This window comes from Gasterosteus aculeatus, chromosome X (assembly GCF_964276395.1).
Source record: "Gasterosteus aculeatus chromosome X, fGasAcu3.hap1.1, whole genome shotgun sequence".
In the NCBI taxonomy this organism is placed as follows: domain Eukaryota; kingdom Metazoa; phylum Chordata; class Actinopteri; order Perciformes; family Gasterosteidae; genus Gasterosteus; species Gasterosteus aculeatus.
This window is the reverse complement of record NC_135698.1, coordinates 8,898,086-8,909,009: the sequence shown is the minus strand read 5'-3', so window position 1 is coordinate 8,909,009 and position 10,924 is coordinate 8,898,086. Positions and strand designations below refer to the sequence as shown.

The following is a 10,924-nucleotide window of genomic DNA, read 5'->3' as shown; positions in this document are numbered from 1 at the left end:
TTACAAGAGACCAAAGCAAATTACATGTGAACATCATTTTAGTTCAGTAGGCAAAACGGTCCTCTCTTATACAAACACAAAATGCAAAACAGATGCAAATATTATTAAATACAAGAGGCTGTGGTTTTAACTCGACTGAAGATATTTGCAAATAAAATGCTCTGATCTCATTTGTCTTTTTAAGGAAAACCCCTTTTGCACATGTTTTTTGGGTGTGCCTAGTGAAAATATTTTGACTTAATAACATTAACAGTGGCTTCATTCTATCCAATTGTGCCAGAAACCATGACCGTGCCCCACTATTAACAGTGTAAAGCCTGTAAAACCAGGATATCAGATAATGAAAGGACAAAGGATGTTAACAGACAACTTGCTCATGTAACTCATCCAAGCTGGAACATAAAGTCTCATAACACACACACACATAATCATACATGCAAAAAGGGAATGTTTCTTTTCGAACCCAAACAGTGTAAAATGTACACTTCGTATGAACCAACAACACATACATCTTTAAACACCTTTACATGACTAATCTTGGTTGTGGGGATTGAGAACAGCTCACACATCCTGCCGCTAGGCGGCGATAGCCATCTCTGGTTCACATAACGTTGACGTCACAAGCACAGAAGAAGCCTCGTCTCTAGGAGACAGCGAAGCGTTCCTGCGGAGGTGAGTTCCCAGAATAAAGCATCACGTTCTGTGGGAAAAGCGGGTCGTTCTTTATTGTCCAGCCGATAGAAATATGTGCTTCTAAGTGGTATTTCATGTTGTACGATAAAACAACCTCTGCCGCGTTCGTTCAGTTAGATAAATTAGCAGATGCTAAAATGCTAACGGTCTCTACGACTCAGACTATATCATAACACACATGTCGTACACAAATACAGTACATTATGCTGGCTACATTCGCTGAACAATATTTAGTTAAGGACCTGACAATTGACATCTGCCATGATTTAAATGTTGAAGTACAATTGTGCCTCATGAACAATTTTGTTTATCCTTTTGTGCAGACTTGAAACATATTAGCCAATAATATTTCAATACCTCTTGCCTATCCTCAGCATGTGTGCCGTTCAGAGTGTGGGGATGCTGCCAGTGGAGCATCTTCACCTGGAACATGTTCTGCAGACTGTGTGTGTGTTGGAGTCAGTCGTCTGCCGCAGTTTTGGCCCAGAAGGAGGACAGGTGTTGTTCACACAAGACACCGGGCAGGCGATGTTGAGCCGCAGCGGGGCTCGCATTCTCACTGCACTGCGACTGGAGCATCCGCTGGCCAGGTGATGCACACTACACATTCATCGTCTTTGTCATGGATCAGTGTTTTTTCTTATGAGGTATTTGTGTGTTTTTCATTTCAGGATGGTGGTAGAGTGTGTCTTAAAACACAGCACCGAAACGGGGGATGGGTCCAAGACATTTATAATACTGATGGCTTCATTACTACGGATAATTCATACAACGGCCTGCAGGGAGCCTCATGTGTCTCGCACCCATACCTCCAAGGCAGCAGCAGAGACGGCCTCTGCCAGGCACTTGGCTGACAAAATGCTGGCGTTTGCATCGGAGGAACTGGACGATCTCATCGCCGCAGCAGTGGTCCCGTACGGATGCTGTCTCTCTTGGGAGGAGCTTTCCGCAAAATCACAAGCACACTCAAACAATCCCTGTGTTCAAAATCTGCTGGCATCCTTTTTTCAATCTCGCGTGGGTCCCACACACTGTGACTTAATGAGCAACCTCACCTGTGAACTGCTCACTAACTGGAAGTTTAAAAATGACTCACCTTCCTCATCACTTCACTTTATAAGAGACAACTTGGCTGCCTTGCATACACCTGTGTCAGGCTTCCCTATTAGTTTTTCACGTTTGGTTGAGGGGCAAGTCATTCACAGGGACTTTGCTGCGCCCTGCCCGAGGGCCGACCTGCAGCCGGTTAAAGCTGTCGTTCTCACTGGGTACCTGCAGCCAAAACTGCTCCGTGCAGGAGAAGTGCTGGAGCTGGGGCGTGGAGAGCAAAGCGAGGAGAGAAATATCATGGATTTTAGCGCCTGGGGCGAACGGTCACTGGAGTGTGTCCTTACGAACCTGCAAAGTTTGGGTGTCTCCGTGCTCCTGTCTGCAGTCAAACAGTCCGCTGCTGTCCTGGCTTTGGCCACGCAGGCAGAGATGTCCATTGTGGAGTGTGTCAGTGAAGATGAACTGTCTCTCTTTCAAAGGCTAAGTGGCGCCACACCTGTCAGAGACTGTCGGGTGATTGAACCAGAGCACGTTGCTACGCTGACCTTTTGCAGACCAATACTGCTGGGAGCCCACAGGTATGAAAAGGTGTCTCACCTCCCCTCTCATCCACTGCGTATGAGGAAAAGTATCAAAAGTGATACAATGAATGTTGCATAGCACATACTTGTATTTGAGTTATGGAGGATGTTTTCTTCTCTTCCACAGGTATGTCCACGTGGCTTTCCATGATACTGAGGAAAAGATCACAGTCAAACCTTGTAGTCTGGTTCTTTGTGGTTTGGGGGAGGGGCAAACTGACCAGTTTGCTTGTGCTCTAAAAGATGCTATGCGCATGCTACTGTCAACGTGGGACCCCATCGGCATCACTGCAGCTCCCTTCAAGCAGTGTGTGCTGGAGCCGGGCTGTGTTTTACCTGCGGGTGGGACATTTGAGTTGCTCTTAAACAACGCCCTCCTACCACATGGCAGCAGCTGCTCAATATCTGATCACACAAACAAGGGCGTCCCTGCTGTTTCCCAGCTCTTGGCAAAGGCCCTGTTGAGCGTGCCAAGGCAGATTTACTACCACAGTCCACGGCGTCTCCTGCAGACTCAAACCAGACTGCTGAGTTTTACCAAAAATCATTTGAGCATCGCACACAACAAAATCCTCACACAGAGTCATCGAGAGGACGGGACGCTGACCGAGCCTTGTCGTGGGGAGGTTTTAATGTCAGGCTCGGGCCTCGAGTCCGTCTCCTGTAAATCGCAGGTACTTTTGGCGGCGCTGCAGTGTGTCTCAAGCCTCCTCCGCGTGGACGCCGTGCTGCGCACACACACTGCCTTACACACTCAGTCACACAGGCGTACAAACATTTCCTGGGCGGGCACAGAGGACGAGGCTGAAGACTGAGATTGTATTGTGTCCCAAGATGAAACACATGAACACATTTTGTCTAATAGTTACTTGGGTATCGTTTAAAAGTAGAAGAATGATCTGATTTGTTAGCGTATTACTACAGATGTTTTTTGTGTGTCCACAGTGTTTTTGGCCTACTGCGATATATTTTCATGTAGGTTTATACATCCACTCTAATGTCCAAATAAATGTTATGATGCTTCTTTACCAACTTGTCCTGAATCAAGTTTAGGTTTACAGTAAACGGTGTAAAAGAAAACATCAAACAGCTTAGTGTACAGGAAAGAATGTGCTGTTTTCCAATAATTGAGTCCTTATCTTATCTGTGTTGACGTGAAGTAGTTTGAGTGAGTACAAGTGGATGTTGGCCTCTTTCCTCTGGAGCTCTCGTTAGTTATACTTTTATTTCCTGCAGTTCTCTTTCTTATCTCAGTTTCCTGCCCTTTGTCACCGGCCAACACATACTGATACTGAAAAGACGTAAACACAAAATCATCTCACGTATTTACACACTTCTTATAATCAGCGTTATCTCAATCGGAGGGGGGTCTGAGAGGGAAACACCCGGCTATCAACCACCAAATCAAAGTGTACTTCCTTGCGCTATAATCAGAGGAACTCTAACTCTATTCTCACCTCACCTCTTTTTGGTCAAATGGTGAGTCATTAAAAATGGCTCGATTAACTAGAACACATGTGACCCGTTTACTTTAATCAGTGTGATGTAAACAGATTCCCTGATATTTTATTTGTGATTGCATGACTCAGAGACCAAGACATTTCTTGTGCTTTTGATCAAACTGCATGAGTCACAATTGATGGTCGGCAATATCAAAGAGGGGGAAGCTGGGTGGGTGGTTTTCCCACTGCGCACACGGAATAATAATTTGGAGGTTGTTTTCGGTTTTATCAAGGTCCTTACGCCCTTCTGGCCCTGACATGCTCCCTGTATCCCACGCAGCTAACTCAGACAAACCAATTTGTTAATGCGTTAATCCAACGGTGAAGATCTTTCTCGGGTTAATTACTACTTTCACTGAGCTTTGGAGAATAGGCAATAGTGTTTTAATGAAACACTACGGCCCATTTGGATTTTTCACTCTGTAGGTGTGTGTGTGTGTGTGTGTGTGAGGGATTGTGTGTCATATTATAATCCTTCGGAGCCAACCAGGTCAGTATATCTTGGTTTATTTGGTTCTCATTAATATTTGTCTCGGTGAAACATTGCATATGGTATAAATCAACCCGAACTGCAAAACGAAAAGAACATTATAAAATGCAAACCACATATTAAACTACACGGTACTATATAACCACACAGATGAATTCATCTTTTACGAATAAAAAAAGAAGACATTTACAAATCAAGACAAAAATTAAAGGCCTTTTTTTGTAGTTGTTGAGTAAAAAAGGGAACAAATAAAATGTAACACTGAGGGAACTAATGTGCTACTCTATCGCCGCAGTTGACAGCTCTGCATTGAACTTGACCACCAGTCACCATAGTCCGACTGTGATGTTGTATGAAAAATAATTCCCTTGGCTGCTGCTGTATCGTGCTGAGGTGGTTGTGGTTGCCGTCTTCTGTGGCCCTGATCCATGACTCGTCGGTTCGGTAGTGAGAGTGCGATCGGTAAACAATAATATGATCTTTTGTAGCAGTTTACAGACACTAATTTCAATCAAAGGACCACAAAATGACACATTTCTACACTATACTGCCAAGAAGAATAGACGTGAGCCATTCTATAGTTGGGCCCAGTAACCACATCACAAGGTGGGTTCAAGTGTCAGCAGCACAGTTACAACGGATGGATTACGTAATAATCGGAGAGAGATCTGCACCCAGCCTAGTTTTTCTTTGAACAAGTGGTGTTTCTATTGGCAGTGGGGTAGTCGCGTGACTCAAATGACATCATGCAACAATCAATAAAGACTCTGGGATGCGATGGTGGGTGTCACACCACCTCCCGCGACTTCCTGATGGCGCAGCACAGGAGCATGCTGAAGATCATCCCAAACACCTACAAGAAAAGGGAGGGAGACACACACTGCTTGGGTTATTTCTGTGCCTCCTACAGGGCAGCAAACCCTGGAATTCAATAAGTTACAATCAATCCCACGCCCACTTACCATAACGACACCGATGGTGATGCCCGCTCCTCCTATGATGTGCAGTTTGGAGTCAAACACCTCATCAATGGCGTCGGGGCAGCTCTGCAACACACAAGCACAATTTCCCTCAGCTTTTGCCGAGACTTGATTTTTAGTATGGCACAGACAGCTTGGGGGCATGCGGGCTCCAGTAAACCATTGTTGCCATGGTGAGGCTGCAAAGAAATTGAGGGAATTTCAAAGGGAAGACAAATGAACCAAAAAAAGCATACAAAGCATGCCTGACATCGCTGGTACAGATTGTTTTTCTTGCTTTGGCGCTTGAATTACTCGGCATCTGTTGGTAAAATCTTAAATAATGTTTTGTCTTGGTGGACAGAGGGCATGTGGGCTCACACGGGGATTTGTGAGCCCGGTATCCTAAAGATCTCATCTTGTTTTATTGCCTAGCTGTAAACAAAGTACCACCTTCTCTTCCACCACGATCGTAAATAACAACTCTCTCTCAAGCAGATGTGGGGGAGGTGACCCGTCTGCGCTGGTCCAGCCCCCCCCTGCTTAGAATGTGTGTTATCTGAGATAACATAATTCAAAGTGGGAGAAGGAAACATTTGCGTAGCCTTGCTGCATGAATGACAAGTATTCAATAAATGTCTTGTTTCATGATTTTACAGCAGTGTCGAGTAACATTTCTTTCAACAGCATCCAGTCGCACACAGATGTGGAGGCTGGTTGTACCTTGGTAATGAGCACCTCCAGTGGGTCTCCCCGGGGACAGGTGTCTTTGGCAGAATCGACGACAGAACCAGTTGGCCCACAACATTTCAGCTGCAAGCATAGACAAAGTCACGCCTTTAAACAAGGCGAGGAAAATACAAGCCTCTAATGATTGGTGTTTTTAAATGGATAGTTCAACATTTTGTTTTGAAACAGATATTTCCCTGAAAATACCCTTTGTCCCAAATTCCTTTTAGATATGACTTGAGTCTGAATTGATATTCAGACTCAAGATATGACTTGAAACTGAGGATAACAGAGGACGCTCACCCCGGTTTGAATCACACGCAGAGTTTCTTTGAGTCGTTCATCTCCTGTCGTCTTGAAGTTATTGTAAGTCTGCATGTAGAACGTTGTAATATCGTTCACCACCTGCAACACAGCGGCAAACCCGGGAACAATTTTACTTTTTATCTACGTCAATGATCTTGCATTGTTGTTTCATTTGGTGATTTGTGGCATGTATTTTGTTTTTGCATGGTGCTTTTTCTTATTTTATTGCCTCTAAATTTTGGTGTCACAGCAGCATGTACAGGGAATAAAATAGAATTAAAGATACACATTATATACAATATAATAAGATAAAAAATATTAAATTAAATTAAATAAACTAAAACAAAGAAGAGATCATTTGTAAAAGGAGAAGAGAAAGAGCAGCAACACCACAATGTGCTTCTTTAAAAATGATCAATCTAATATAATTTAAACATGTGCGCTACCTTGCTTTGGTTGGAAAACACCCAGATTCCTGCAGCAACCTCAATGGCAAATATGACCAGCAGGAAGAAGAAGAACTGCAACACATAGAAAGAGAATTAAACAGTGCTGATTGTGTGAACGTGTGCCTCCGTGAATGCGTTTACTTGTATTTTGAGCGCATGTGTGAACAAGTAAGGTCACTTGAGTGTAGCTGAACCCAATTTACATAGACTCCTCCTCCTGAGAGATTTAGCACAAGAAGATTAAGGCCAGACCGGACGGGAGGGAGGAGGGGAACAAATGTAAGGGAATCTAGACTCTTTTCTGGCCTTGATACTGTTCAGTAAAGTGGTGAAAGTAGCTGGTATTTCTTAGCGAGCCCAAGGTCAGTTAACAAGATAAGTTAGATAAGTGCTGCTGGGTGGGATCACAACAAAATAAAACAACTCAGACGGTTAGAGCGACAATTTTGGTTTCCAAACGTAGAGAATGAAAAAGTGGTACGAACCACTCCAAGCATGCAGGGGGACTCCTGGATGGCTCCGCAACATCCCAGAAAACCCACCACCATCATCAGTGCTCCAGCTCCAATCAGGATATACACACCTACACCCACAGAACATCAGACATACGAACACATTTTGTGTTTTTCGGAACATAATCCAAAATGTAGTTGCAACTTTGCCTAAACGATGACGGCTAATGTGTCCAGCTTAAAGACGGAGGGGACCGTACCTGTGTAAAACACGAATGGAGAATCTGCTTCTTCAAACAAGCCTTTGGTCTTTGGGTCTAACCGAAGCCACAGGCCGATAGCGAAGACAGCAGTGCCTGCAAGCTGAAACACAAAACGTTATTAGTTATAACTTCACGAAATGCATCGTGCACACTGTGCACTGTCAGAATAATATGTACAGAGGACGAATTGGAGAATAACATTCAGAAATGAAGATGATGATTAATGTTTGCACAGTGAAGTAATCCATATGATTATCATTTTAACCAATAACTGTCTGGTTGCTATTGAACCTCTTTTTGCATCACCTTCTCCCACTTGTCCCATCTGGAAGCCTTCTCAAGCTCTCACCCTAACAGCTTCGTTTGGTTTCTCTCTTTTCTCTGAGTCCAGGAAGAGGTTTCTGGAGCCCTTGTGTCATCTAATTCTTCACCAACACCAGAATGTTGTCTCCTCCGAGGTAAATTCATATTTGGGCTTAGAGAGGCTATACATTAGGTGAGTGGTTATTTAAAGATGACGCCCAATCACCAACTCTTATATGCAACTGTATGAGTCTGCCTAGAAAACAAAAGCAATCTAACAATCCGGGCAGAGAGACATGGCAGTGAAACAAAGGTCCATTGGATCCATTGGATGTTTTATTCTCATTCACCAGCCTGTATTTAACATTCATACAAAGTGAATGTGTCAATACAAAGCTGCATGCATGTTATTACAACGCCAGTACTTAAAACAAAAATGCATACAAGTCTGTAATTTGTGCCGTATTGTGTAATGTTCATATGCAGGCATTTCCTCACAGAGCTCAACAGCAGGGAGGTGTTTGAATGATTAACTGCAGTCTGTTTTGTTGAGGAGATATTTCTGCGTGGCTTAAACTGTTCCTCGGAGCATTTTGTCCGTGTATACTTTTTGTTGTATAATCCTTTTTACTTTTCATTGAACAAACAAAATGCCGCATTAGAGGAAACTACAAAAATGGCACAGGTTCAATAGAAGCTTCTCCGTCTCTCTCTCTCGTTCACACCCTGACACACAACACATTAAGACAAGAAAAAGTAAGGCACACCTACCCAAAAGAAAAAGTTGAAGACAAACATGAGATATTTTAGACACGTTATTCCGCCGTGGCTCGTCATGCTGGCTCCGTCTACACACGTCTAGTGGGAGTAGGTAATAATTCACTTCGTCCCATACAGGAAGTGAAACGTAATGGTGTCAGTTGAAGAAGGTGTGGACAGAAAGTCCAAGTGTTTTCATTATGACGCCTTCAAATATCACCTGATGCAGGTCGAGATAGTTCATTGTGTTTGTGAGGAATCGTTACGTGTCACTGCATGCCCAGTTTGTCTCTTAACTACTGCACTTGGGAAGGTTGCGCAAGGGTGCAGGTTTTTTGAGATCTGAGACTGAGGTAGCAGCACAGAGGGATCTGTTGAGGTGAAATTAAACCTAGAATCAGCTCCGGTGTCTGAACTGTGTGACTGTAGCTAATAGACTGCTCTAAAATACACGTTCTTCTCACTCCTACTCCCAGAAGCTGCTTTCATTGCATTCGAACCCTGCTCCTGATGCATTGACACGGACGCTGTCGTGCTCAGACAGAGCTGACATCAGATATCTGTGCCGTCGGATGATTTGTCCAGTATCTTCACTTCCTGCTTGCATATGTTATATATACATATAGAAAATGATGACCCACACGTTTGAGCGGATCCTCCATGGACTCTGAATAAGGGACAAGAAGTGAACACTGGCACTGCGGTTAATTAAGATTATTATTTTTGAATCTTCGTGGTTGTGCTGCCTGGTTCACACACCACCCCCTCCCCCTTTCTCTCTCTCTCTCTCTCTCTCTCCCTGTCTTTCACACACACACACACACACACACACACACACACACACACATGCATTGGGAAATCCCCATCTGCCCTGTAATGAATGGTTGTTCTTTGCTCTATGTATAACTTGCACACATTATATACGATTATAAAATGGGCAAAGCATACATTCTAAACCACACACACACACACACACACACACACACACACACACACACACACACACACACACACACACACACACACACACACACACACACATACATGCAGAGATCCCAAACAAACGGTCTCAACAAGACACACCCTGAAGGCTTAGAAATACACAAATAGCCTGTGCGGGATACCCAGGATTCCTTCACGCACACGCACACACACACACACGGGATGGCTGGCTCGCATGCGCAATTCGTCACATCACGTGGGGGAGCAGAAGTCTTAATTATGATAACATAATTCTTTATCAAAATACCCCACCTGTTATTTTATTAAAATGCAGGGTGCGCAAACTCCAGGGCTAAGTCGACAGAAGTGGGTCACTTGGCCACTCCTCCTCCCCGCTCCGTCTCCACGCGTATTATTGGAGCACTTTGTGCTCGATACTGTTCTGCATCTGGGACGCCATGTCATTTAATTCACTGTAGCGACACGCTAACACGCACGCTGATCTTTCTCTCTCCCTCTCTCTCTCTCTCACTCAGACACATACGTAACGCACAAGCAGAACGCATTTGCCTAAACGAGAACACAACACTTCCTCACTATAAACTCACCCAGAATATCAGATTGAAGGCAAACATCAGGTATTTGACGCACATTTCTCCTCCGGACAGCGCAGCCATGGCGGGACTCGAGCAGCGGATCTCACTTCTGGCTCCACTTCACGTAATTCCGACCTGGCGTAGAACAGAAGTCCTTCTATGTCAGCGTGCAGAATGGGGTTATTTTCCAACGCGCAGGCTACGCGCGCCGCGCTGTGCGCGCCCGTCGTGTTCCGCCCCCACGCACCACGGGGGCAAAGCCTCCTGGAGCTTTTTTCTCTCTCCCCTTTTTATTCTTACTGATGTGTTTGTTACTTTCACCTGTAAAATGTTCTTTGCTTCCTTAAAATTACCCACATTTTTAGATGCACTTACTATTTGGAAAATGTCGAATATTGCAGGCAGGATGTTTTTTTTTGCGACTTTTAAGCAACGATGTTATCCTTCCATAGTACTTGCATTTCATTTGCATATTCGTGCAGAGCAGCTTGTAATAGCATTTGTGGCACTACGTAGGAACAAGTTAAGTATACGTATTACATTGTGAGTCCTTCCTGCATTCAACAATGCCCAGAGAAGAATCCTGCGGTGGGCTTTTTCACCAGCAGTTCCTGCAGCAGCCACGGCTGAGCGATGACGTAATTCTCCCAGAATAAGAGAGACGCGTTCATGGCTTGAGTTTATTGCACATGAATGAACGCGGTGCACGAGTACGTCCACGCACACCACAAAACAACACAAGGTTACCGACCTCCTAAACATCAGAGTGATCAGTTTGACCGTTATGTATCTCCATGGTATTTGTATTGTGTGCATGCTGCTTTTGTTTTCTTCCTTTAATATTTCTAAA

General features: G+C 44.2%; 2 protein-coding genes across 3 annotated transcripts; one reads left to right on the top strand and one right to left on the bottom strand.

The window, feature by feature from the left end:
- The first annotated feature begins 609 nt into the window (after positions 1–609).
- On the top strand, positions 610–3,357 carry bbs10 (Bardet-Biedl syndrome 10). Its single transcript, XM_040162482.2, has 4 exons — positions 610–672; positions 1,068–1,283; positions 1,365–2,321; positions 2,452–3,357. Exons 2-4 carry the CDS (start codon positions 1,069–1,071, stop codon positions 3,137–3,139), a joined length of 1,860 nt encoding a protein of 619 aa, XP_040018416.2. The 5' UTR covers positions 610–672; position 1,068; the 3' UTR covers positions 3,140–3,357.
- Positions 3,358–4,316: 959 nt separating this feature from the next.
- Positions 4,317–10,324, bottom strand: cd9a (CD9 molecule a). 2 transcript variants are annotated; one of them, XM_040162486.2, is made up of 8 exons: positions 10,087–10,324; positions 7,472–7,574; positions 7,245–7,342; positions 6,757–6,831; positions 6,308–6,409; positions 5,999–6,088; positions 5,279–5,362; positions 4,317–5,169 (listed from the first exon to the last, which is right to left on the bottom strand). In XM_040162486.2, the coding sequence occupies exons 1-8, from the start codon at positions 10,153–10,155 to the stop codon at positions 5,104–5,106; spliced, it is 687 nt and encodes a 228-aa protein (XP_040018420.1). In that variant the 5' UTR covers positions 10,156–10,324; the 3' UTR covers positions 4,317–5,103. The 2 variants fall into 2 exon arrangements, with proteins under 2 accessions (XP_040018420.1, XP_040018421.2); XM_040162487.2 differs by lacking the exon at positions 10,087–10,324 and adding an exon at positions 8,549–8,927.
- Positions 10,325–10,924: the final 600 nt, after the last annotated feature.

Bases quoted from the DNA above. Each gene is read 5' to 3' on its own strand.
- bbs10 (XM_040162482.2), top strand. From the start codon at position 1,069: ATGTGTGCCGTTCAGAGTGTGGGGATGCTGCCAGTGGAGCATCTTCAC. The intron at 1,284-1,364 runs GTGATGCACACT...TTTTCATTTCAG, and splicing joins CTGGAGCATCCGCTGGCCAG to GATGGTGGTAGAGTGTGTCT. The intron at 2,322-2,451 runs GTATGAAAAGGT...TCTCTTCCACAG, and splicing joins ATACTGCTGGGAGCCCACAG to GTATGTCCACGTGGCTTTCC.
- cd9a (XM_040162486.2), bottom strand. From the start codon at position 10,155: ATGGCTGCGCTGTCCGGAGGAGAAATGTGCGTCAAATACCTGATGTTT. The intron at 7,343-7,471 runs GTACGGTCCCCT...CTGTGGGTGTAG, and splicing joins TCCATTCGTGTTTTACACAG to GTGTGTATATCCTGATTGGA. The intron at 5,170-5,278 runs GTAAGTGGGCGT...CTTTTCTTGTAG, and splicing joins TCACCATCGGTGTCGTTATG to GTGTTTGGGATGATCTTCAG.